This window comes from Geospiza fortis, unplaced genomic scaffold (genome assembly GCF_000277835.1).
Source record: "Geospiza fortis unplaced genomic scaffold, GeoFor_1.0 scaffold485, whole genome shotgun sequence".
In the NCBI taxonomy this organism is placed as follows: Eukaryota; Metazoa; Chordata; class Aves; order Passeriformes; family Thraupidae; genus Geospiza; species Geospiza fortis.
The window spans coordinates 1,455,189-1,481,096 of record NW_005054457.1 but is presented as its reverse complement, the minus strand read 5'-3'; the positions used below and the strand labels follow the sequence as shown (position 1 = coordinate 1,481,096).

The window sequence follows — 25,908 nt, the reverse complement described above, 5'->3', positions numbered from 1 at the left end:
CCTGCTTCTCATGGCTCTTTGAACTCAGATAATTCTGACTAGACATCATTTCCACGTTACTTAGAAAATATTTTTGTAATTAGTTACATTCCTAAAGAGATCCACAGTTCCTGACAATTGTTTGGAAGTGACAAATGGGTTTCCTTGCTCTTTTCTTCCCTTTCTGTTGTTAAGTAGCAACAGTTCTTCTTCTTACCTATTTTAAACCAATTCAGAGATTCTAAATAAACACCAAAATAATTGCCAACAGTCTGTTTTCCAAAACCTATCCACATGTCCACATTCTTATGTATCAAAGTCCAGTTTTAATCTGTAACATGGTTTATGTCAGACCTCTGCATCTTTAATTAAGGAATGGGTGGGAGGGCAGCAGCTGGAACCCCCTTCACCTGTAAGATGCATTGGGAAAGTCATTCAGGGTCAAAACAAAGAAATGCTGTCTCAACAGTGGCCAAAACTGAATGCCCGAGGAGGAGTATCATAACAGAAATGAGGTCCTGTGTTTTTGATGCGTATTTTAGTTCTTTGCATGGAAAATTTTAGATTTTATCTAGCCTGGAACAATTCCAGTACTGTTGAAAGAAAACTCGCTGTCTGAATAAAACCACTGTCTGGTCTGGCACAGTGCTGGGAAGAGCTGGTGTGGCTCCTCCTTGGGGAAGTGGTGATGATGTGAGTGCTGGGATGGGTGAAACACGATGTGCCAGAACTCGCCTTTGCTGGGCAGGAGCAGGAGCAGCTCCCGGTGTGCCCGTGCCAGTTGTGCTGACCTGCCCCCGCCAGTTTGTATTGAGATAAAACCCAAGTCCCTTGTAGTCTGATGTTACCCTAGAAATAGATATGTGTGACATTAAGGAAATACAAACTGGGAATGCATAGTGGAATTACTTTTTGTCCTCTGGATAGGAAGGCAAAGCCTGGCTGTGGCATTTCTGCAAATCTATCACCATGGACTGTGCCCAGTGTGGAAACCCAGGCGAGGAAAGAGTTGGAACCCCACAGGGGTGAGACGGAGCTGCATTGCCAACTTTGCTGGTTCATACTTGGTTTGATTTTGTGCTGCTTTCCTGTAGTACTGTGGCTTGGTGATGGTGGAAATACCAGTGTTCTGTGTTCAGAGAGTTCTGTGTTCATTTTTCTTTGTTCAGAGAGTTTCAGGGAAGGTGCAGATACACATCTGCACTCCTGGTCCCACTTGCCTTTTTTCCTCTCCTAAAAGGGTATCTTCTGTACAATGCAGATCATAATCTACTTATTTTTGGGGAGGAAAGACAAGAGGATACAGCAAAATTAAATAATGGTGGCTTTTTGTCTTTGCCTTATTTTGAACAGTGAAGCAGGAGAAACAGCCCTTCTAAAATATATAGAGATGGTGAGGCTCTTGGACTCTGGAAGTGTCCAAGGCTGGGTTGGTTGAGGCTTGGAGCAACCTTGTCTAGAGGTAGGTGCCCATGGTGGAGTGTTGGAACCAGATGGGCTTTAAGGTTCTTCCTAAACCATGCTATGAGTCTACAATTCTGTATCTGTAAATGTGGTTTGTTTTCCAGTCTATAACTTCTTGGAGCAACGTTATCTTTCTTTAATCAAAAGCTGTGTTTGCTTAGACCCAAGTGGTGTTGGGCAAGGGGATGGTTGACTAAGGTGAGGTTTGACTGAAGTGCTCTGGAATGAGAGGAGAAACACCTCAAGCAAGGGCTCAGAGCTTGACTAGGTCTTTCTGTGGCATCTCAGGATTTGCAGGTCATCCTGCCTCTCCCTCTCCTCTTTCTCTCCTCTCTTTTCCTCTTCTCTCTTATCAGATCTCAGTGCCAGATTATCTCTCTGCCAGCTTTTAGAAGTTCGGCTTAGTTGTCAGCAGTTTGTCTGCTAATAGGCACAACTGTTCTCCATCAGGGCTGTTTGACCAAAACATCTGGAAATGTGGAAATTCAAAAGAAATATCGCTGATGAAACCCAACAGAGAAAACCTGTGCAGGTTTGGAGAGGAAGCTGCCAAACTATAAATATTTATATACTAAACGCATATGCTGGTGTGTAAATGAAGTGCTTGTAAAGCCTGTGAGCCTATGAGCAATCTTCTAAACCTGCCTTGGGTATGGTTTAGTTTAGAAAATATATTTTAAACCTTTTTTTGTATGAGCATATGTTTAGACAGACACTGCCCAGGAGTGTGACAGCAGTGGGTGCCCAGCGTTCCCCTGGGACAAGACATGTGGTGCAAAGTTCCTTTTACCTCATGGCAGTTTTTGATTTTCTAGTTGCTGGTCCTGGGATCACAATTGGAGGTATTTTGTAATTTCTGATTGTTTTTCAAAACTGGAATTTTTTTACATAGTCAAAGTGAGTTTACCCCAACTTTTCAGAAAAGCACCTAAGGATAGAGCTAATAAAAAAATCGTATTTACTAAATCACACAATTCTGTCAGTTGTTTTCATTATTTGTTCAGTGTTTAAATGATTTGTAAAATGCGCTTAGATGTCTTTCTAATTTTAATACTTTAGTTAAATAAGTAGGTGGGCTTAGCATTACCTTCTGCAGCAGTTTTGGTAATATAAATAGCTGTGTCCAGATATTTATAATTTTCAATGATTATTTTATTTTTTTCTCCAGTATAACATACAGATATAGTAGCCATGTGCTTTGATCATTTTATTTCATGCTTCCTCGATAAATCATAGTTCATAAGGAGCATTACTGAATGTTGCAATTCATTTCACCACTTCATATTTAATGATTATCATGTAAGAGCATCTTGGGACATGTCTACACAGGAACTACAACTTAATTAAATGGGGGAATACATTTAAGGACTTGCCTACATAGGGAAATTCATTTGAATTTTAATATGATGTGAATTTTTAAGCATATTGTTTTTTTCTTGGGATGTATTTTATGGGTATTCTTATTTTGGCGTAAGAACTTCTTGTTACAAGCTTGTTTTATAATTGCAAAGCTAGTGTTTCTCACACACTTTCCTCACTGAGGAACTTGAAATCTGGTCAAAAGTAGATGTTTCGCCATGTATTTTTGGTCGTAGAAGTATGGCAATATTTATTTGAGTTTCAGTCTGTAATGTTGGTGGTTTTTTTTTTAATTTTGAGAGTTTCCGTTGGAGCAAACAATTTGATTTTGCAGTTCTTTTTTCAGAGGACCTAATAGATTTTTATATTTTTATTTTTGTAAATTTTCCTTTTTCATAGGTGCATATATGTGTTAGGTGGCACCATATATGGATCTGAGCTTAGGGATAAGCAAATTAAATTCTTTATTTTTTTGTCTACTTGCCAGCAATGTTCAGTGTAACCTTGATGCTGAACTGCCAGTACTTTGTTTTCTTCTTCTTATGCAGAATCTCAGGATAGTTTGGGCTGGAATGCACCATAAAGCTCATCCAGTTTTACCCCCTGCCATGATGGGGGACACCTTCCACTGTCCCAGGTTGCTCCAAGCCCCATCCAACCTGGCCTTGGACACTTTCAGGCTTGGGGTAGCTACAACTTCTCTGGGCAACCTGTGCCAGGGCCTCTTCACCCTCACAGAGAAGGATTTTTTCCTAATATCCCAGGTGAGCCTGCCCTCTGGCAGTGGGAAGCCATTTCCCCTTGTCCTGTCACTCCATGTCCTTGGATGAAGTCCCTGTCTTTCTTTATGGATGTATCCTTACTTGCCTAAATAAAAAGTCTGATCCAGGGTGAGATACTATAATGCACTTCCATTACCACAAAAAGATTTTTCATGATTCTGGGTTTAGTTTCATGGAAAGTGAACACAATGTCCAAAACGCCCATGGTGCAGTCTGGCTTTAATGCCTTGCACAAAGTGCAATCCAGAAGATTTTTTTCCTTTTTTTCTTGTGATTGAACAAAGCACTAGTCCCAACCATTCAGCTTTAGCAAGACCTGTGTAGTCAAAGCTTCTGCATGCCTGTGGTGGCACCAACAGGAAGGAGTTGGAAATACTCCCCCCAGAAGCTCTTGGATGGGTGGATACTGGCACCCAGGGGAAATCAGCCACTGAGGTGCAAGGTTGGTTGGTTTTTTTCCCAATAGATACTCAGAAAACTTCATATTGGGCTAACACTTAGCAAACAGAGGTGACATTTGAGGCACCTGGAAGACAAACCTGACAAGAGTGGCATTTCTGTGTCAATATTAAAAACTGCCAGGAGTTCACTGCTCTGGTAATATCCATGGCATGAGCTTCAGGAGCTTGAGCCCTTTGGCTGGGCAGGGAGTTCCTGCTTTAATAACCCTTTTCTTGTGTGCAGTTTTGGACACTTGCTTTGATGTGGAAAAGTGCTGCTCTAACAGCACTCGTGAGCAAGAAGCTGCAGTGAGGCTGAAGGGAGCAAAAGCTACCCCCGGTTCATGTGAAAAGCACTAATTTATTCCAACATATTGATGCTCATGCAGTGCTTAGGACAAGTCTTGCTTATATGTCATTATGTTTCTTATTATGCTTATATTTTAAGAATGACCTTCTAAGATAGAGAGAGTTATCCTATTTTGTCCATATCTTTGACTGCCTTTTGGCAAAAATCCTCGTGTTGCCAGAAGTCAGATTAAAACTAATGACGTTTAAATTTGTAAGGCTTTTGAAAGGATCACTGGCACAAAATAAATGAATTTACGCAAGTGGATAGGTCATTGTACCTTAAAAAGAGGGGAGGTAATTTGATTTGGTTTCTTAATTGGTTTCCAAGCTAAAATTAATAGTGTGTGGAATCCCTCTTAGTAACACGACTCAGAACTATTTATTTTTCAACTCCTCTTTTCAGATTGATGGGTGTGTTATCTTAGCATTTGAAAGATGCAAGCAGTACTGGAATGACAAACATTTCTCGACAGCTTTAGAAAGATGGATGGTGTGATGACCCTGCAGCAGGTTTGGGTGTTTGTGCTTTCCAGTGGATCATTGTGAGACTCTTGCTTCACTTTCATTCTTAATGAGGGGGGAAGGAAAGGTGAGATCTAATTATGGGTTTGAGATGTCTTTTGTAATCTGACTTCTCTGTGTACATGTTTGTCATTCAGCCCTCAACAGAAGAGCATAGTGATGGTCATCCCCAGTTCATGGTCCCAGTTGGTGAATTTTGCTTTTAGAAAAGAAGATAGTTACTGGATTTTACTGCAAAGCTGGTGCTAAGTGATTAGCTACACCTTAGGTATTTGTTATTGTATTGTTATTGCATTGCTTCTTTATTTGGCAGTTCTACACGTTCTGCATAAAATCATTACCAAAACTAACCTATTACAGGTAAAATCCTTAGGCTTGACCGGGATCTTTATATCTCTTCCATGTCTTATGATCTGCAGAGTTGTGATAGCCTTAGGAGGAGAGAGAATGCCTTGAAAATACAACACGTGGTCTGCCACATCAAATATCTGTGAAAGAGATTGTAAGAGAAAAAATATATTATTAATATACTGATAGCTTTCTGATAAGTTCTATACAGATGGAAGAGAGTGATTTCCTTTAATTTGCTTTACTGCCAAGATTTAAAACTAAATGAAACCATTGTCATACAAATGAAGTTACAACATTGCACTCATCAATGTGCCTGTGATATTCTCCCCTAACAACTAAAACTCTCCAGTGTATTAGAAACTGGTCTCCTTTTGGATCTGGGAGCACACATTGCAGGGAAGCAATGAGGCCAGTGCAGTGTAAATCCTGAAATGCCCCTCAGAGTTCCTTTGCTCTCTTTTTAGATCAGACAGCAGATCAGATTTAGAGCAACAGGAGAAAGTTTGGTTTAAATTTTGTTGTAAACTCTCTCCTATAGGCTTGATTGATTCCTTAAGTGTGCTGTATATAAAAATATGACTTGAAGTTCTCCTTGATATCATCTGCTAATATTTAAAAGTAGTAATTACTGAGGAATTATTTTATTAGTAGGTTTGTGCTGTGGGTAAGTGGAGCAGGTCAGCTCTGTGACATTTGGACAATGTTGCCGTGCTGCATTGCTCAGGCACATCAGTAAAGGTCTATGCTACTTCACACCCTGGTTCACATTTAAACTTTTTTACTGATTCTGTTGCAGCATTCCTTCATTTCATCCATTGTGTGGTTTGGGGCTTGGAGGTTTTTAATATTTTGGCCAGAAGGAGCTGTAGATTTTCATTTTGCTAAATATGGCCAGGCCAAAGCAAATTCTCTTTCACTGATGCCAGGAACTTCAAGTATAAAAATTAATTTATTTCTGAAATGAAAAGATATTTTGAACAAGCAGTTTATGTGTTTGCATCTACTGAAATAACCTCTGCCTCCCCAAAAGCAGGCAAGCCTGCTGCTGTATGTACAATGCTACTTTTGTCTGTCTTGTAAGAGGAAAAGCCTCACTAATAGGATGTGTCAGCCATGAGCAGTTAAAACCGACACATCTCCATGTCATATAAGAGAGAAGTTTATGGGTTAATATTCAGGTTCCTGACAGGAAGCACATTGTGATGGATTAGTATTCTTATCATTTGAGTGACAATTTTTAAAAAGCTACTTAAAATGACCTGGATCTGGGACACATGGGTTGGAGCCAGGAGATGTGTGGAAGTGATTTAAATCTCACCTTCCTACTTCCCTGCTCTAATCTCCTGGGCAAGAGCAGAGCACAGTGTGGCTGCTTGATTTTATAGCTCTCTAGTAGTCGCAGGGGACTGGAAGCAGCTGATACTGATGGTCTGGAGGACTCGAGTGATCTGCTCCTTCTACATCTGCCCTGCCTAAATCCAGAAGCTCAGGATCCTACTGTAGTTACTAGCAGAAATAAAGTCTTTGCAGCTCCTGACTCTGTTCCTATTCCTCTGGAGGAGATTTGTGTCTCCTGGTTGACTCGGGATCTCCTGGTTGACTTAAACACTGCATTGAGCAGCAGAAATGCTTCCCCAAGAGTTCCTCAGTAACAACTTTATTCCGCCACAGGAATTTGTCTAAGCCATCTTCAGTATCAGATTTTATCTGCAGTGTTGCTCAAAGCAGCTGCACTGTATCCAGAGGACCTGGCCTGGTGTATTTTAGGACATATAGTAACTTAAACCAGATACTGACCTTGTGCAATACCTATCTTCAGCAAAGAGATTGTTATTTGAAGTTTTGTTTGTTTTTTAAATTATACGTTGCACTTGTGGCATGCAGACATTGTGACTAATATGATTTAATGCAAAAGAATCTCTTGAAGAAAATGTCTTTGCAAAGTGATTCAGGGGGATATTTTGGTAAGGCATAAAGGTGGTATTTTGTTTTTTGACCCTAATAATGGTTCCTAAAGTACATAGTAATAAAATAGTTCCTGAAGACAGCACATTACAGATGTCACATGCTTCTGACATCTATTTAGTGATAATAATTCTTCATTAAAAACTTGCAGGGGTAGGCAACAGATGTGGGGTGATCAGAGCTCAGTTGTGGAAGTGTTTGTGGGGAGGTGAAGTTTTCCATTTTATTCCAAGGCAGCACAACACAGATAAATGTTGAAACCCATTTTTTAGCACTTTTCATTTTAAGTTGAAAAGGGAGAGCCCAACAGCAACAAAATCTGAAATGATGGGAAGATACTCAGTGCAACGCGTCCTGCACTTGGAAATTGCCTCCTTTGATCAAGAAGGCAAAAAGCATTGATGGTCAAGTGTCCTCCTGGAAGAGGGGCTCAAGAAATGCTTGGAGAAAGGAGCTTTGTTTGTGGATCCATTAATTGTGTGCTAAATAAAAAGGACTTGATGGTGGTAAATGTAAAATATTATTAGGCTTTAGCAGCTGGCCAGAAAGCGGTATTCCTTCCCATGGAGGTTATTTCTCCAATGTGGATCACATGAGGTGAAGCCTGTCTGTGTATCCAGCTTTCATTTCCCCTGAAGCCATGGCTGACCTCCGTGAGGCCTTGGGAATACACTAGTTAGGTGGCTCACAAAGTCAGCAGTTTTCAAGATGGAACGGCTTATAAAGGCCTGCTTTTATTTTTAATATTTCATTTTTGTTACGCTATCTTCCTGGCAAAATACGATTTTAATGAGAAGAGCCAGGCTCATCGGTGGTCACCTGACCTGCTTCTCATTTACTAAACCAGGAGATTCATGTCTTTTCTGCCATTTCAAGCTTTGGGCATCAGGTGCATTGAAAAAATTAGGTTAAATGAGCTAGTTTTTCATGCACTGGTACTAGAAAACTTGATTCGAAGATGAAGACAAGAAAAATTTATTATGCGGAGTAAAGCAGATAAGGAATTTTGGTACAAATGCCACGTTATTTAACGTAATTACTGTTAATTTCTAGCTCCTTGCGGTAGGCTTGGACAGCAGGCCCGGGGTCTTTCCTTCTATCCTCACTGCTCTTCCTCAAGTGAGTACTACAGGCACATCCACACCTGCAGCGCTCCTGGTTTATGCAGCTGGGCTTCCCTGGTTACCAGCAGTGTATTTCAGGATGTGTCCATCATCCTCTCCTCTGTCCTGACCCCTCATCACTGTGACAAGCCCCACAGATGCAGCAGTGTTAGGAACACGTTGCTGTGACACTCCGCATTATCACAGCCGTGAGCTTTTCAAGCTCCCTGTAATGGCACTTGTGGTATCAGCAAAGGATGTTGTTTGGCCAAAGTGCTGAGGAAGAGGCCTAAGCTGCAAGAGCTCAGTGACCGCTTTTTTTGTTGGTCAGAGCCACTAAAAGGATTTGGATGAGCTGAAAACAAACATGGAGCACTGTGTCAGGCATGTGGCAGCTCCAGCCGCTGTTGCCAGTTAAGGGTACTGAAATACTAAATGCCATGGAAAGCCTAAAATGCCCAATTCTGGGTACAGTGTCTCTGGGAATCCTTGGAAAGCCACACTTGTGAGTGGTCAAGAGGATAACAGCATCACCTCTTGAGCACTCAAAAGCAGAGCTGGCATGACCGGTTGTTTGTTAGTCCAACAGGTCAGACAGGTGTATACCAGAGAGTCTGCCCTCTCCATCCTGAAAAATCTCAAAAGTCACGAGTATCAACATTTTCTTAGCAATTTCCTCCTGTTGTATTCCCTGTACAGAGCAACAGGCTTTTAAATGCTGGATAATAATGGGAATGTGTCTTTTGTGTGGAGAAAAGAAAAAAGAAACTGTCAGATCGTTTATGTGGCAGACCTTTCCAGTTTTGTGGGACATGACAGTCTGGGGTTTAGCTGCCCTCCTCTGTGAGTAAGATTGTTCAGGCTTGCATTGATCTCGTTTTTAATTAGAATCCTCTTTGAGATGGAAAATATCAGAGCAGATCTATAGTAAGACTGGGAACTTCACTGCCAGAGGGTTTTCAGATACAGCCGTAAAAAAAAAAAAAAGAAAAAAAGCTATTTCTAATCCTTAAAATATTTGCCTTGCTTTATTTTCATATCTTGAAGACAAACAGGTGCTGTGTGCCCTTTATGATTCTCAAATATACAATCTCCAAGCCAGCAGTCTCCAAAGCCTTCCCTTGTTTGTACAATTAGGGTGGGATTTTCAGAATCACTCAGTGTTGGTCTGTCTCTGCTCTCATTGAAGTCAAACTGCCATTGACTTCAGTGAGAATCGTGTTAGATCAGCACGAGTGCTTTTGAAAATCCTTCCTTCCACTTTTTTTTTAGTCACATCTGTGTACAATTGAGTAAAAAGACTTTTGTAATATGCTTTAATTATTCTTTGTTGTTTTCATATAAAAGTGATTGAAAAGAAACCAGAAGGAAACCTATAATAATCTTGACTTTGATCTTATTTACCATGAATTATATGTTATGTTTTTCTTCTCCATTTATGTAATTATACATTACTTTATGACAATGTAAGATAAATCACTGAAAACATGAGGAATAGGAATAATTAGGTAATACAGAGAGGAAGAACAGTCTCAGAGGAAAGTACTTGACGCTTCGTGGTCTGGTGGGTTTCCAGTGTTGCTTGAAGCTACTTTCTTTTGGCTGAATGGGAAAAGCAGGAGACTTCATGTGAAAGGCTGGTGCTGAAACCTGCTGAATTTGGAGGCTGCATGGCCAGCTTCGAGGAATGACTTTCTGGATGTCACCTTCCCAGGAAACTACAGGTTATTGCCCAGGTGTCCACGGTCTGCTCTGCCACTGTGCTTTCCACACAGTTTTGGTCCACCTGCTTCTCCTTGGTTCATTCACCTTTGTTTCCAGCATGTGTTTCAGTGGTGTTTCTGGTTAACTGTTTGCTCTTGGGAAATACCAAAGAAAACCATAGAGAATCAGAGCTTTCGGTAGCTCAGGGGAATTGGGAGAACCGCAGAAACACCTAATTCAACAAGATCAATATTTGCAAGATTTGCCCTGTACAGCCTGGCTTCTACCTCTGGCTGTAGATATTCATTGGAGTGCTCTAGTGGGGCATCCAGTTGTAGTGCTTTTTATTTGTATCATATTACTGTTTGCTTAGGTCCATAGCAAGAGTTTTTAGCTGAGGAGGAGCTTTGGCCATCACCTATAGCTCATCTCCACCTCCCCATGTGGTACAAATCAGGGGGGATTTTGGAGACCAGCGGGAGGAGGTGACTGCTTCACTCATTAGTGCTGAAAATTTATCTGAACTGCCCTGCTGGGAGACTTTGAAGAGAAATATGTAGATCCAGAGGGCAATTCTGTTGGCAAAGAACACATGGAAGCCTCCTTGGATTCAGGAGTGGATTTACAGTGGGAGAACCTCAGAGTTACATTGAATTAAATTGTCTTCTAATAGCAAGGTTCCATTCCATCTTTAGACTTCTGGGATTATCAGTTCTGCTGTAAATACGTGTTTAGCATTAGAGTAAAATGTTATGTCAGTACATGGCATGCTGGTTGCCTGTTTCAGTTGCCGCTGTTTTCACCACATGTCATTGATTAGAGCTGGGCCAGCAGCCAGGCTGGTCCTTGATACACTTGAAATCCAAAGTAGTCTATGAAAGATGTTTATTAGCTGAAGTGTGGCAGATCTGTTTGATAAACTCTATGGCATATTGTTCCTCTTAGTGCGCTCTGTTGGTATTTTCATGTGAACAGGAGTAAAGGTGTTGGACTGTTGTAATTCAATAGATGTGATGTCTCTTGCAGGACCATGGGTTGCAAATGCAGCATGTGCTCAGGGTTCCACTGGCCTAATTAACTGAAAATTGTCAGGCCACTGTCTGGGAAACTAAATTGGTGGTCTTGGTCTTCAACACGCAGAGGGAGACTCCCCAAGGAATGGTGACAGCCCAAGGCTGCCATAGCTCAAGGAGTGTTAGGACAACAATCTCAGGCACAGAGAAGGGTTCTTGGGATGTCTGTGCAGAGGCAGCAGTTGGACTTGATAATCGTTGTGGGTCCCTTCCCACTCAGGACAGTTTGTGATTCTGTGAACTGATGGAAGGAGCAGAAGTCGCCTGCAGAGGCACTGGACACACTGTCCTCTTTCACTGTCAATAGTCCTGAAAGTGCCACCATCATGTAATCTGCACCTGCAAGGTGTTGTTATAGAAATCTTGGCATAGTCTTAATAAAATTATTAGTCCGTGAGCCCTCCAGAAGGTGTGAGTGCTCAGCCACCCTCTGCAGGCACTGCTGGTTCCAAGAGGTAGGCATTCTTTAACATTTCACATATAAACAAAGTGGAAACCAGTCTAAAGAAGCTGAAGGACAGAAAGGCTGTGGGAGTAAACAGCTCTGAGCAGTAATGTGACAGCTATGCTAGGAATTGTGAGATGCTTAAGATATAATTACTCTATATTAATGAGATGAGATCTGCACAAAAAGCATGATGAACCTGCCAGAGAAATAAACCACAGGGTACTGGCTAGCCTGATTTTTTTTTTTTTTTTTGCCATTGTCATGTTTTAAATGTTCATGCATGCTGATTAAAATTTAGGTTAGGTTCTTGAGAGCTGTTGCCAAGTTTTGTCACTCAGGGCTTTTTAGATGGTGTAGATTTGACCCTCAGTCTGCCCTTTTGGTGGCCAGTTTCCCAGATACTGAGGGCAGATAATATTCTGCCATGTCCAACTGAACTGGTGCATTCAGACTTCCTGGGGAAAAAGCCTCTTGAGTGCTTCTAAAGTATTTATTTATCTAGGCTTCATCTTACTGAATTTACTGTTTGCTGAAATAGGCAGGACTCTGTTGTCCTGACATGAGATAATATGTTTGACTTCACTCTTTCATTCTTATGGAATGATATTTGAGATGCGTGGCTTTTTTCATTTTTTCAAGAATATCAGGGGAAAATAATTTCAAATGGAGAGTGAATTTTGCTCAACATCTGGGAGCAAAATGAGGAAAGTTTGATAAATGACATCTTGCTGACATGGAATAGCAGCTAGCTCAGTGAAGGAATCTAGGGCATTGCAAGTAAAAGGATTTTTTAAAGTTTAGTTCCATTGGAAGTATAGCGCCATGCTGTATACATGCGCTTGACAGTAACAGATTATTCAAATTGTCAGATTTAAAAAAGAAAAAAAATTCAGTCTGAAGTCATGCAGTAGTCTTAATTTCAGGAGCAGCCGTGTCTGTATACAATAGACACAGACAGTTTTTGACTACTTAAGTCAGCAGAGGAAATTCTTGTTCAAAATTTATATTCCGTTCAGAGGTTGATTGCTGTATTAAATATATGGAAATATTTGATACACTAAGCATGGCATCATCAGCTTATATTGATAACCCAACTGCATAAGTTTAAATTCTTACAGGTTTTGACTGTTCAACTGTTCTTCATTTTAGCCATTTTGTGTCTGAGACACATTGAATTTAAAACCTGTATGTTATTTTGATTTTTTCCATTGCACACAGATACCTTTATGTATAAGCTTAAATACTGTCAAAAAAGCTCTTCGCCTGCACCGTTTTAAACTGGAAGTAACTCAAGGCAGTCAGACCTTTGCAAGTAGAAATAAAACCTGTGACCTACAAAAAAAAGTAATCGTAGCCCAGATATTTTCTGGTGAACAGACTTCAGCCCTATAGAGGTTTTTTTTCCCCTTATATTGCTCTACCAGTCTGATGTCAAATGTCTTTTTTTCCTCCATTTGCCATAATTGCCTCTGAAATACAACAATGAAACAAACCATTAGCAAAACACTGAGCTGTCAGAAGCAATCACTTGTTTCAGATCCAAGTGAGGTACTTTACTTGATCCGAAGAAACTTGTGTCTGTATCCTATAAAGGTTCTTTGTGAAACATCCAACATGTCCAGGTTAGTGTTGAAGTTGAGAAGATCTGACCTGTCCTTCCAGCATGAGTTTTCCCATAGGCCATGTTTAAAGTCAAATTGGGTAGTGACATTAAATAACACTGTATGGTGTGTTCACTCCCTCCTGCTCCAACTGGACGCTCAGAGCAGTTCCAGTAGCGTTTCACAAGAGTTTGATTGATTTTGGGGTGGGTTATAGGTTCTGGCAAGGTAGGTGATACTGGAACAACCTTATTATTTGTCTTTTAAAGACCAGAAGGTCTTTAAAGAACATTTGCAAGGACAATTTGTATTAATATAGAACTGCGATCTATATCATCATTTTCTGGAGAAAATGAGTCTCAGGGGGGACCTTCTGGCTTTGCACAACTCCCTGACAGGAGGGTGCAGCCAGGTGGGGATTTGGCTCTGCTCTCAGGGAACAAGGAACAGGGTGAGAGGAAATGGCCTCAACTGGTGCCAGGGGAGGTTCCAGTTGGGCATTAGGGAAAACGTCTTCATTGAAAGGCTTGTCAGGCTTTGGAAGGGGCTGCCCAGGGAAGGTGGTGGAGTCACCATACCTGGAAGTGTTCAGGAACCCTGTGGATGTGACATTTGAGAATGTGGTTTAATGGTGAACATAGTGGTGGTGCTGGTTGGACTGGATGATCCTAAAGGTCTGTTCCAACTGTAACAATTCCATGATTTTCATGTGTGTATGTAAATGTATATCTAAAAGATGTGTCAGACCTGTTGAGAAAAGAACTTGGAATCAAACCGTACTTCAAATTATGAACTTTTGGGGTCTTGTGCAAACTATTTTTGTCCTCTGGGTGATTTTCTTTCTAAGGGGATGCCAAAAGAATCAATGAGAACTCCATAAAACCCATTTACCCTTTTCCTTGTATCCTTGAACCTTCAAAAGGAGAGACTAAAGCACCTGCAGATGCAGACAGGACATTCCATGCATGGCATGTTTTCCGGTATCCTTTCATTCTGATTCTTCCTTTCTTTTTTTTAATTACAGTTCTTTGAGGTTCCGTTTGACTCGAATATGAACAGGACTAAAAACAGACCACTGGTGCGAGGACAGATCAGGTAAGGCAATGCACACCTGCTCTGGCTAAGGAGGAATAAACCTTTTATCTATTTCCAAGTTTCTCTCCCTCTTCAGATGATGAAAAGTAGCACTTTGAGACAAAACATTTAAGAGAAATGCACTTCTTTGTTCCTTGCTATTTCTTCATGTTTATAACTTCCATGTGAGCAGTTTGGGCACTCACAGCTGTAAAATACTGAATTTCTCAATATAGTAGAATTTCCCTTCATGTTACATATTTCTTCATGTGTAATGACTCTGTGTACAGTGTGGCAGCACGCAGTTATGTTACACTGAACTTTTGTTTTGTAATAATAAATCCTAAAATTTTCCTATCTAAGAACAAACACAAAAAATGTGTGTTGCTTCTACGTCTTTAGTTGGTTGAAAACTCATTGTGGCATCTTAGGAAATTGATTTAAAAATTTGTTACCATAAAGTTTATCATCATCTACAAGGAAATTCCTCCCCCCACCAAAAAAGTCCTTCATTAGCATAGGAATTTCCTTTAAAAAAAGTCCTCAATTCCCTCTGTTTTCTGGATAATGTATCAGTTTAGTTTCTCAAAGGCTGTTTGGCAACTAAAAAAGCAAAGTGAAAAAGAACATCAATAAAAATCCTCTAACTTAGTTGCAAACTGAAACTGAAGGCTCAATTCATAAATGATTCAACAAACAATTTTAGTATTACATTTCCATGATTTGTGCCAAAGAGTATTTATAACAAAATTATGTTTTCCCTTAGGCTTCTGTGAACAGTTGGTCCTATTTATTTCTGTGTTTTATCCATCACCTTTGGAGGACTGAAAAAAACCATGATAGATGAAACTACAAGAAAATTGAGACAAAATACTGAAGTGAACCTTGGGGGTAAATTCACTCTTGTGGTAAATAGTTAGAGTGCTTCAATAAACTTGTTCTGATTTGTTCATAAAGGTGGTGCTAATTGCAGATTTCCAAGTTAATTTTACTTAAAAAATATTTTAGGGACCACTGCAGTGAGGGCATCTTTTGGATATACAGTAAGTCAGGCTTAATTGTGTGGTTCAGGGGACTTGCACTTCTGCCTCCCTTGTATGTGGTCCTTACACTCTGGGAGAAGGAACACTTATTAGGAAGAAAAATGATGGGGGGATTTTCTTTTTATTATTATTATTTTATTTTTATCATGGTCTGCTAGAATGACTTGCACTGCTTCTGGAGTCAAAAATATAACTCAGAAACTTTCTGTCAACTTCTGATTCAGAGAAAGCAATTTATTTTATGTTTCCAGTGTCCTTAAGTGAACTTCACTGTCATCTGAATGCACCACAAATTGGCAAAACCGTATTTCATGGATTTTCTTACTTCCCCCCCTTTCATATTTGCTTTCACCACAAAATGGTAATGTTGGGGACATTGGGCAATCACTCATCAATCTATCTACCTGCCTGTCAACAGCTAATTTAAAGTTCTTTAGTGTCACTTCCCTTGAGTAATGCTGCTCTTGCTCCCTGCAGACCGTGGAGTACTCAGACCTTGACTGGGGTTTTTTCTTCTGTAGTGTGTCAGAGGAGAATAAACCAATGCACGTAATCTAACCTTGTTGTATTTTGCCACATATTTCTTGGTGTTCCTTGAACTCTAACGTTCCCGGCTGATAAAATAAAACCTGTAAATGGTTATGCTAAAACCAGTCAAAACCAGACAAGAGAGGGATGGACATACAGTACATAAGAGACTGGTGTCTTGGCTCTGGGAAACAATTCAGAGAGTTTGGGGAGTTCTTGCCCAAAATTTGTCTGACATTTCAGTGCTGACATTTTCTTCTCTTTAGCTGCTTCATTTAATGAAACATTTGCTGCTTTTTAAATTCTGCTGTGTTACAACATCTGTGCTATCCAGTGCAAACAAGACATCATTTTCTAATCCATCTTCATTTGCACTCTTTGTAAATATATTCTCTTTTTTCCTTGCTTTCCTTGCTTTTTATTTATTTGGCATAGTTGTTGTTACAGAACTGGACAGTATGGGTAGTAGTTTTTGCCCTGAGCTTAAGATCCTTTTTTAAGAGAGAAGGTTGTTAACTCTCCATCGTGTTGGCTCTGCACCTCCTTGGAAAGTCTTTCAGTGGTGGCTTTGATGTGACTCCTGCGCACAGAAAACTGCACTGAGGCCAGTGAGAGTTTTTCTAGAGGTTGTGTCATCACAAAGAGAATTCTTACATGCTTTGTATGTACTACAATCAAACTGGTAGCCCCAATGAAGTTCTTGGAATTACTGAGCCATGCGGTCCCTGGATGAGCTGGTGTCTCCATTTTAAGTAAGACAATTCACAGAGGGGGCTCATTAGGAAATGTTAAGCTTTTGTAGAGAAACTATTCCCATATGTTCTGCTTTGTGGCCTCCACTTGCAGCTTCAGCCCCCAGTTTCTTCAGGGTTAAGACCAGCTGTCTATTCTAAGTGATCTTGCTTCCAACAACATTTCTCCCCTTCCCTTCTGCCGGCGGCCTTCACTTTGAGAAAACACAAGTCCCTCTCAGGGGTTAATTGCTCTGCATACACATTCATGTGGTTCCCAAACCCCCACGTTGCCCTTTTCTGTGAATTGCTGAGGACTGGAAGTTTCTTTTGGCATTGATGAGGAACATCAGTAGCTTTCAGAGAAAGGCTCTGTGGCCCAGGCTGCACTTTGAGGTGTGGACATCTGGCTGGAGACAGTATTGTTCTCTTACTGGTGATGTTCAAGAAGTGTCTCAGTTGGGCAGCTTTGGCCTGTCCATCATTCCCTGTGAGCCAGGAGCCAGTTTTGCAAAGATCTCTGGAAGGATGAGGCTTTTCCTCCATCCTTTGTGAAGTCTCCGTATTGCATCGTCTTGATGGCCAAGAATTACTTAGTGGCTCAGTGTGCCCCTGCTTTATATTTTATATGTTTGGGCTGGACAATCCAAAAAGGCAATGGCACAGATTGCACAGGTTTCTGCAGAGCTGGGGCTGCTGAATGTAGGGACAAGAGCACATTTACCTTATTTGCCAGTCCCCACCTCTGGTGCCTCCAGGGAATCTTCTGACACTGTTGGGAGATCTGTGACAAACAACACAGATAGTTCATTGACTCCTTGCTTTACAATGTTCTGTTTAATTTGTAAGACTGAAAAAAATGTTCCCTTTGACCAATGAGATGTAACCATCCTTATTCTCTATTCAGAGAGTAATCAGAGACATCCTGTTGCAAAAACAACAAGAGTAGACCCAAACACAGCGTGCCACTGAGTGCCATCCATCATCCTGCCTGCCCACATCTTCCTCCCTCCTCTGACCCTTCAAGTCTTGTTTGGAAATGTGAACAGCTTGAAATGTTCTTTATACTTGGACTGCAGTGTTAAACTCATTGAGCATATTTGTGTTCTGCATTATAATAACAGCTGATACTGTTTCCTTCTATGAATTTATTTTGTGTCATTGATGAGGAAAAATTTCACATGCTCACACAATCTTAGATTTGTGTGAAGTGGCAGCAGCTTTTCATGATTTCCTGTTGGGTGTGATTTATTCTCTTACTTTTTAAGGTAATGGATTTAAATTTCTTGCAGATTAATTTTAACAAATCTCTGGTATGAGCTGCAGTAGCTGAGTGAGATCAACCTCAAGGGTGACAAGTGTCTTGCTCTGTTATATTGTGCAAAGGGACAGGTTTGATCACCCTTTACCTGCACACACGCCGTCTGAATATTGGCAGTTATATGAACTTAGAGTACTGCTGGATCCACTGTGCTAATCACTCGTAAAGACTTCATAGTTGTACAAGGATAGTTTCTCATCTTAAGAAAAAAAGACCTTGAACAGTATGTTCTAAATAACCAATTCACGGCCGTGTAGACATTGTTCAATTCTGCTCCTGCACTACTTTGCAACTTAGAGCTGTTTTGTGTACCCAGTCCTTTGGCTTTGGATTCAGCAGTGGCTGCATGGAAGTGGGCCTGGGGCTTCTCCTTTGCTTACCTGGACTATGAAGCATTATACAGGTAGCTTTAGAGGGTGGTCCAGGCTGAAAGAGGCCTTAGGAGAGATGAAGACCCATCTCTTGCTCACAGCTGTCTCAGCTCTGAGGTCAGATCTGGTTCCTCCAGGTCTTGTCTCAAAACCCTTCAATATAATGGCTTCAAACTGCAAAAGAGTAAATTTAGATTAGATCTTAGGAAGAAATTCTTCCCTGTGGGGGTGGGGAGGCCCAGGTCCAGGTTGCCTAGAGAAGCTGTGGCTGCCCCAGCCCTGGCAGTGTCCATGGCCGGGTTGGACAGGGCTGGGAGCACCCTGGGACAGTGGAAGGTGTCCCTGCCTATGGCAGGGGTTTGGAAAGAGATGAGCTTTTTGGTCCCTTCCAATCCAAACTATTTTGGGATTCTATGACAAAACTAACATGCTGTGGAATTTATTGCTGTTCTCCTTATGCAGATTATTTGTACTCAAGCTACTTTTCTATGCCCGTGTAAGATGTTTAAGTCTATTAAAATGTCAGCAGGCAGCACAACACAGCTAATGCCTTGAATGCTTCAAGAGAAATAAATCTTTGTGTTGTTTGATGAATATTTTTTCCAAGAATTCCATTAACCTTTTCCCTTAGCAATGCCCAAGGACCTGTGCTCTGTCTGTGAGCTTTCCACTTCTCATGTTCACAGTTGATGTTTACTGGGGTTAATGGAGACAGTAACACTTCTACTTATTGATATTTTTGAGTGGAGTGTTGACTTGGCTCAGTTTGAGCAATAAGCCAGACTCTTGAAGAATCAGACCAAAAAGGGTTCCTGTGCTAGTACTGTTTCTCATCAATGGCTTATATTTGTGAATTATAGTCACAATTGCGGATATGAAAGTTGGATGTTTGTAAACTAGTAGAAAACTGCAACATGTGAAATTTTATTTATTCAGAAGCACATTGTGACTCTAGACTATTTCTATGTAACGCTGAGTTTTTCACTCTGCTGCCTGTAGCCGACCTACTATTACAAGTGTAACAAAACCAGTTCACACTGAAAAAATGTGTGCATTTTAAAACAAAATTTCTCCTGTAATCACTGTGGATAACGCAGGGTAATTAGCTTGTTTATTTGCTTAACATTAATGTAAATCAGGAATGTTCCTACTGATGTTAGTGGAGCTGCATGGATGTAAAGTGAAGGAAAATCCATGTCCTAGGCTCATGCAGAGACCTGCATTAAGGGTTTTGCTAGCTGTGGTTAAGCCAGAGATTTAAAACCTCCCCAGGGGTCTTGGTACAACTTTGGGTCCCCTTTAGAGCTCAGCCCCTGCTTAGCTGGTGGCTCTGCTCCCTTGGGTGGTCATTTCAGACAGGTTTCATTCTACTTAAGTTAAAACAAATAAAACAAAAACTCCATAAATCTACAAGTTCAAGAATAATAATTTTTAAGAGATCAGATACTTATTCCCTGCAGGGGAACATTTCTGATGCTTTGTTTAGAAAATACCTCATTTTAAAGGGACTGCCGTGAGATCTTTTTGAATGATAAAAATGTTTCTTTTTTCAGTGGGAGGCTTTCCTCTTGTTTAAACAGGGCACAATTCAAAGCAGACACCATCACAGCAGCCTTTTCAAGAATTTCTTATCCTGCTTGTATTCAGGCTTTATTATTTAAAAACAAGTAAATGCATTCCTTCCCCACCACCACCCTCCTGCCTTCATTTTCTTTTTTCCACCCTGTGTTTTCCAGGAGCTGTTATTGACTGTGTTTGGTAAACAAGAAATTAAAAAGGCAGCTTTATATTTTTGACATGTACAATTGCTTGTAAAAATGTACTTCTTGCCTTTTGAACAGCGGGATATTTAAAATTCTTTTTTCTGGCATGGTCATGTCACAGAGAAGTTTGGAGGGAGAAACCTTGGGGCTAAAACATAGTTTAATGAGAATAAAACCCACATCAAAGGATGGTCTAATGCAATGATATAATGCTTACTATGTCTCTTTCCCAAAGGGGATATGGATGACAGTACTTATATTTCAATTATCTATTCACTGCCTGCATGGGATGTTGATTAAATGGTTCTAAGGTATTAGACGCCTTTTGTAGAATGCATAGAAAAATGGTGATACTGCACATTCTCCTCAGATCAAAATGTGTGTTAGGAGGAAATTATATGGCTCTAACTGCATATATATTTTGTTTCTTAGGGCAATAAAGAGGGTTGTTTTATTAACTCCACATTTAAATTTGTTTCAGTTGAAATGAAGCAATTGCTGGTTCTCCAGCTCACTCCTGCCGAGGCCTCATTCTGCCACAGCTCAACCCAGACATTCCTTTGCACACAGCTCTGTTTGGTAAATATAAATCCTGCAGAAACACTTGACCCCTCATGCCTTGCTGCTTTTCAGCTCACTCGATGGGTCTTTACCCCCAAATTATTTATCTGAATCTTTAATTGCGTGCGGGACAGTTGATAAATCGGAGTACATTGTGCCTTGCCCCCATTAGGAAACATCCCACATGCTCATGTATAAAGCTGGAGTCACGGTGCATTTGGCTAAATAGCTGCTCCATCTGCTTGTGGAGAACACTGTGGAGAAGTGATATGGGCTCCTAATGGAGTTGTCTTATCCTCCGATGTCAGCTCCTCACCAGGGGGCAAGAGCCGCAGGAGCTGGAGGGAGCGTTGTGCACTAATTCCGCCATCTCTGTGTCTAATATGAATGGGCCTCTTGGACACTGATTGCAACCATTACCACTTCTCTTCTTTAATTGACTAGCAATGAGTAATTTTCTCCAAAGGTGATGTTAAAGTGAGTTTTTACAAACAAACAATATTTAAACTTGAAGCCCATGCTCCTTTCCCCATCTTGGACGCAATGTTCTCCTGATGGCTTTTCTTCCAATATCTGTCAAACGTTTCAGGTTCATGTTTGTAAATTCTGGCTTAATGCAGTCAAAACCCCAACACTTTGTTCCTTGTATTAGTATTGAACCTTGTCTGGTTTAACCACAACAGCATCATCATTCACCCTGTGCCAAGTGGTGTAGGAAATGTCACTGCTCAACAAGTCTATTATGGAGCTGCCTCTGATTAGAAGCTGCTATGCCCTGAGATCTGTGTACAGTGAGTCATGTTGGAAGTGTATTTCCCTCTGTGAAGGACAGAGTTTTTCATGTCTCATACAAGTTATAACTTCCCTATTATCAGCTTCGCAAGTCAGATATAAAAGAGGTTTTTCTTGCACTTTAATTAGCTGTGTGAACACAGATGCTTGCTCTCTGGTCTCTGTGACTAGAACAGCTGCATTCCTGAGGTTGAGATATGTGGAGAACTGCTTTGATATGTTTTATTTAGTTATTTTTTTGCTAGGGATGTAAAATCACATGGAATATAAAATTATAAATCATGCTGGAAAGGAGCCACAGGGACTCCTATTGCTGCCTGCGTGACAGTAATTATGTTCTATTTGTGCACTTTGATGGTATATGAAGGGGTTTTCATTTTGTTTTTCCACTAAAAAATGCCATAATTCCAGATGGTAACTGTAGATAATCTACCTAGATGGTAATACAGGAATCCCAAAATACAGCCATCCTCATCCTCTTCGCCTCTGAGATGAGACTTGGCAGTTAAGACTTCTCGACAGAGTGTTCTCATGCTATGGGTGTCAAAGGCATGTTTGCAGTGGTGCAGGGGAATCTGCAGATGGGCAGAAAGGATCCGACTGAACTTGAAATTTGTCAGGTTCAATCTGCTTCATTGCTCTTCCACTGGTTGGTGTCTAGAGACTGATCCTCTTCCCATGGCAGACCTTTGCTTCTTGTCCTGCTCTGTTTTGCTGTAGGGAATAACTTAATTCTTTCATTTTCATTGCTCCTGCAAAATGTATTTAGAAGCAGTGTTTAGAACCTGTGCTGAGATGACTGAACTATCTTCTCTCTTCTGTTTTTTGAAGAGCAGGTTGATAAAAATACCCTAGAACATCAGTTTTCTCTGTCTGAATGGGATTGAGATCTCACCTGTGACTTCTTTACCACGGCTTTCCAAATCTTGGCTGAGGGCTCAGCAGAAGCACATGTTATATTTAATCATTCTAAATCAGAAAAATATTTCTGGAGAAACCAAATTATCCATCCTGTTAGTTAGGTGGTGTCTGGCTCTAAAAGAGAGGACTGAGATTTTGAAGTAGAATCAATGGATTACTTAACTGCCACACTCTAAGGTTAGATCAAAGAGGAGGATTTAGTTTAAATATTATGGGGGACGTTTTTCAGATTTACTGTAGGTTTGTCTTGTAAGCGCTTAAAAACATATTTACATTTTCATGACTGTGGAGAAGCTGTGAATATTATTATTCACCCTTTCACTCCTACCTAACAAAGCCATATACCAAAAGCCTGTTGACGCTCCACAGGGTTGCTCAGGGTTGTTATTAACATTCTGGTGTGGATATCAAGTGTAATAAAAGCATAAACATTTTGTAAGTATAGGTCCTTTTCATTTGTAATTCTTTATTTCCAAGTGAAGTGATGAGGCCCAATTTGAGTGTCTGCTTAATAACAAAGGGAAACATAAAAGTTCTACTTTTGTCTGAACTACAAGTCTCCCTAGGGTGCACTGAGCTATCTCATCCCAGACCTGGGCTCAGACCTCAGGGCAGGCTCATGAAAGCATGAAAAAACAGATCCTTGTATCATTTGCAGAGAGTTAAACTGGTTAAACTGAGAGCAGATGTATAGGAGAAAGCTCGATGCTGAGAGTGGGACTCTTGATCACCTTCTTTGCCTGAGTTAAAATTTTTGCATCACCTTAGCAAAACCTTCAGCAAAATCAATCAAGCCAATTTTTATTTACTCAAGCATAAAAAAGAGAGATGTGTCCCTTTCAGGATGAAATGATTATTTTAAATCAGCCATGTTTGTTTATGATAGTTTTAAAGCACCTTGATCCAGCAGGGGAGACAGAACATCTGCAGCTTGGATTCTTGAGGAGTGAGGGGAGCATTGCCCCCACTTTGTGTAAATTACAGTGTTGATCATGCTTTTGTACAATGATACACACCTGTGGCAGGGTGGCCTAGGCTATGTGCTTGGTCTTCTTTGGGAGAGAAATGAATTGACGCAGACGGGCAGTATGTTATCCTAGTCTGTGTTTATTTACACTAAATGCACTTCTGAGTAAGTATATTTGATGGCAAAGCCAGATCTGGTGGCAATTGAGAGGCAAAACTCAAAAAGGCAACTCCATGATGAGACTTAGCCAGCAATACATGTTTATCCATCACTGAACTCCGTTTTTGCCAAGTTCTCACTGTATGATATTCCTTGGGAGATTTAGACATCACTGACTGAATCCTTCCCTGTTTCCCTGTGGATGGTCCAGCTGTCATTCGAAATCACGTCCAGGTTTGTTCTGATCGGCCTGGCTGGGCCCTGTGGACAAAGGAAAGGTATTAGGGGTGGTTCCTTTCAGAGAGATTTGAATTTTAAAGAGGTTTACTTGAGGATTGTGTCTGTAAACTCTTTTTCTGCAGACATAATTGTTGTGGTGTTTAAGTGGGCTTAAATGCTACCGGTTAACCCAGCTCCTTAGATTTTTGGGGAGCGTCTGCCACTCTCATACTTCCTCTTAACACTGAATTCTTCCTCAGCTCAGATTTTATGTTACAAGTTAGGTTTAGAACTTTTTCATTATTTTCCTTGGTTTTATTTTTTTTCCCATTTGGGGAAAAATACTGTCCAGTCTGAGATTAGCAACATCTTTATCATAGTCATTACCAGAAATCAGATTACAAAAAAGACACTTACAAAAACACGGTTTGGCAGAATTGCAACAAGTGTTTTCTGGCAGTCTTAAAAGTCGTGGTACACCCAGTTAAAGGGGATTTGATATAAATTTGATATAAAATTCAATACTCATAGTACTTGTAGACCACAGCAACATGTTTTTGGAGATGAAATACCAGACACTGACAGAATGTAGATACTACTTCTTAACCTATGAAGACAATATTGAATAATTAACTAAGAAAAAAAAGAACTTGACAAGGCTCCCCATTTGTTTGTCTGTCTTCAGCGTTAAATGATAGACAAGCTGTATTCTGATATTTGCAGTTGATGGAGAAAAATTGAATTCCGGTTTAAAGTGCAGTTTACTCTCATGCTTTAGTTTTAAACTGCATCATCCTTCATCCCTTGTCATGACTCATAAACTTTCTTGCATGACTGAAAGAGAATAAATTAATATCTGTTAAGCTCTTCCTCAACATTTTCTCCCTTAAAATAGTACCATTTTAGCTCATTGATATATATTGCTCTGTTTAATATAACTCTGATTGTTCTGTTTAATACAACTCTGGTACTTTGCTAGTTTAAGCTTCAAATCAGCAGGTTCTTGAGCTTTTCATAACATTCAGCCACATCGTACCTATAAAAGAGAATATCAAAAGTGGGAGCATGAATTGCCTGTGTTAAGTTAAGCTTGTGACTGGTGCTGAATTGGAACTACATGGAAGAAATAAAGGTCTGGCAGTATGTCCATTCTGCCAGTATTACAGCTATCGTTTTTTTTTGTTTTAATTGGAAAGAAATCATTCCTTGAGACTAATCCAATCTATAATTGAAAGTTCTAGTTGAATGTAAAAATATTTTGCTTTGAGTCCTTAAAAACCTCCGCCTCAAAACTATACTAATTAGAGGTCATGATGTATTACAGAATCCCAGAATAGTTTCTGTTGGGAGGGACCTTAAAGACCATCTAATTCCAACCCCTCTGCCATGGACAGGGATGCCACCCACTAGATCAGGTCATCATGTAAACACTTTGATTCAGAATCTTACATCTGAATGTGGATGTTTTTTCTATCAGGTACGTCCTCAGTTTGTAGAGCTCTTTGAGAGTTTTATCTAATTTTTTTTGTAAAAAAAATTTAGAATTATTTTAGTAAAGTCATCAGCAATGAAGCTACTGATCCCGGTAAGTTAGTAGTGTTGTTACTATGATAGAACTGTTAGTAGGGTCATTGCTATGATAGAACTTTTACAGCTGATAGTGGTCATGGATATATTTTTTATTACTAAATATATAAATAGACAGCCTGAAAGGATTTGTGTGGAAAGTTAAAACTTAATTTCAGAGTTGGTAGATTGCCACCTTTCAGCATTCTGCCATGATTACTGATTTCTTTTGAATGCCCTGGGCCTTACCTCAAATGTAAAAATTGTGTGAGGCAATTTTTTACCTTTCCATCAAAAATAATTTCAGGGATGCTGTCATTGCTATTTGGGGCAAAATGTCCTTTTCCAGCCTTCTGGCTCCTTTCTTGCAGTCAGCTGAGTTGTTGGCACTCATGCCAGCAGAAGACCCCATTGCCAGTTCCAGGCATCTGTCCATCAGAGGAGGCAGGGCTGGGAATGACACTAATGCAATCCAGATGTGTGCTTGAAGGAGGTGGGCCTGCATCCCCGTTACCTCAGCTGTGGGAGCATGAAGGCTTCTGACAGTCTTCATAATACCCTCGACTCTTTTCTGTCTTCTCCAGGTGGGATGGGGTTGCCTGCTCTAACTCCTGTTGTTGATGGCCTTTTCCAATTTTTCTGGTGGATCTCTAAAAGCTGCTGAGCAGAGTTCAGCAGTTCTTGGGTGCTGATCTTAAAGAAAATAAATTTAAGTTTAAAAAAAAATACTTTTGGCTGATGCTCCTCCCA

The 25,908-nt window shown here is 40.3% G+C and overlaps 1 protein-coding gene across 1 annotated transcript in view; it reads left to right on the top strand.

The window, feature by feature from the left end:
• Positions 1 to 25,908, top strand: part of LOC102043819 (protoheme IX farnesyltransferase, mitochondrial) — a 140,118-nt gene that overhangs the window by 91,988 nt on the left and 22,222 nt on the right. Inside the window, exon 6 of the mRNA XM_014309852.2 lies at positions 14,167 to 14,237. Within this exon, the coding sequence (XP_014165327.1) occupies positions 14,167 to 14,237 (71 nt within the window). The remainder of the gene's footprint in view (positions 1 to 14,166; positions 14,238 to 25,908) is intronic.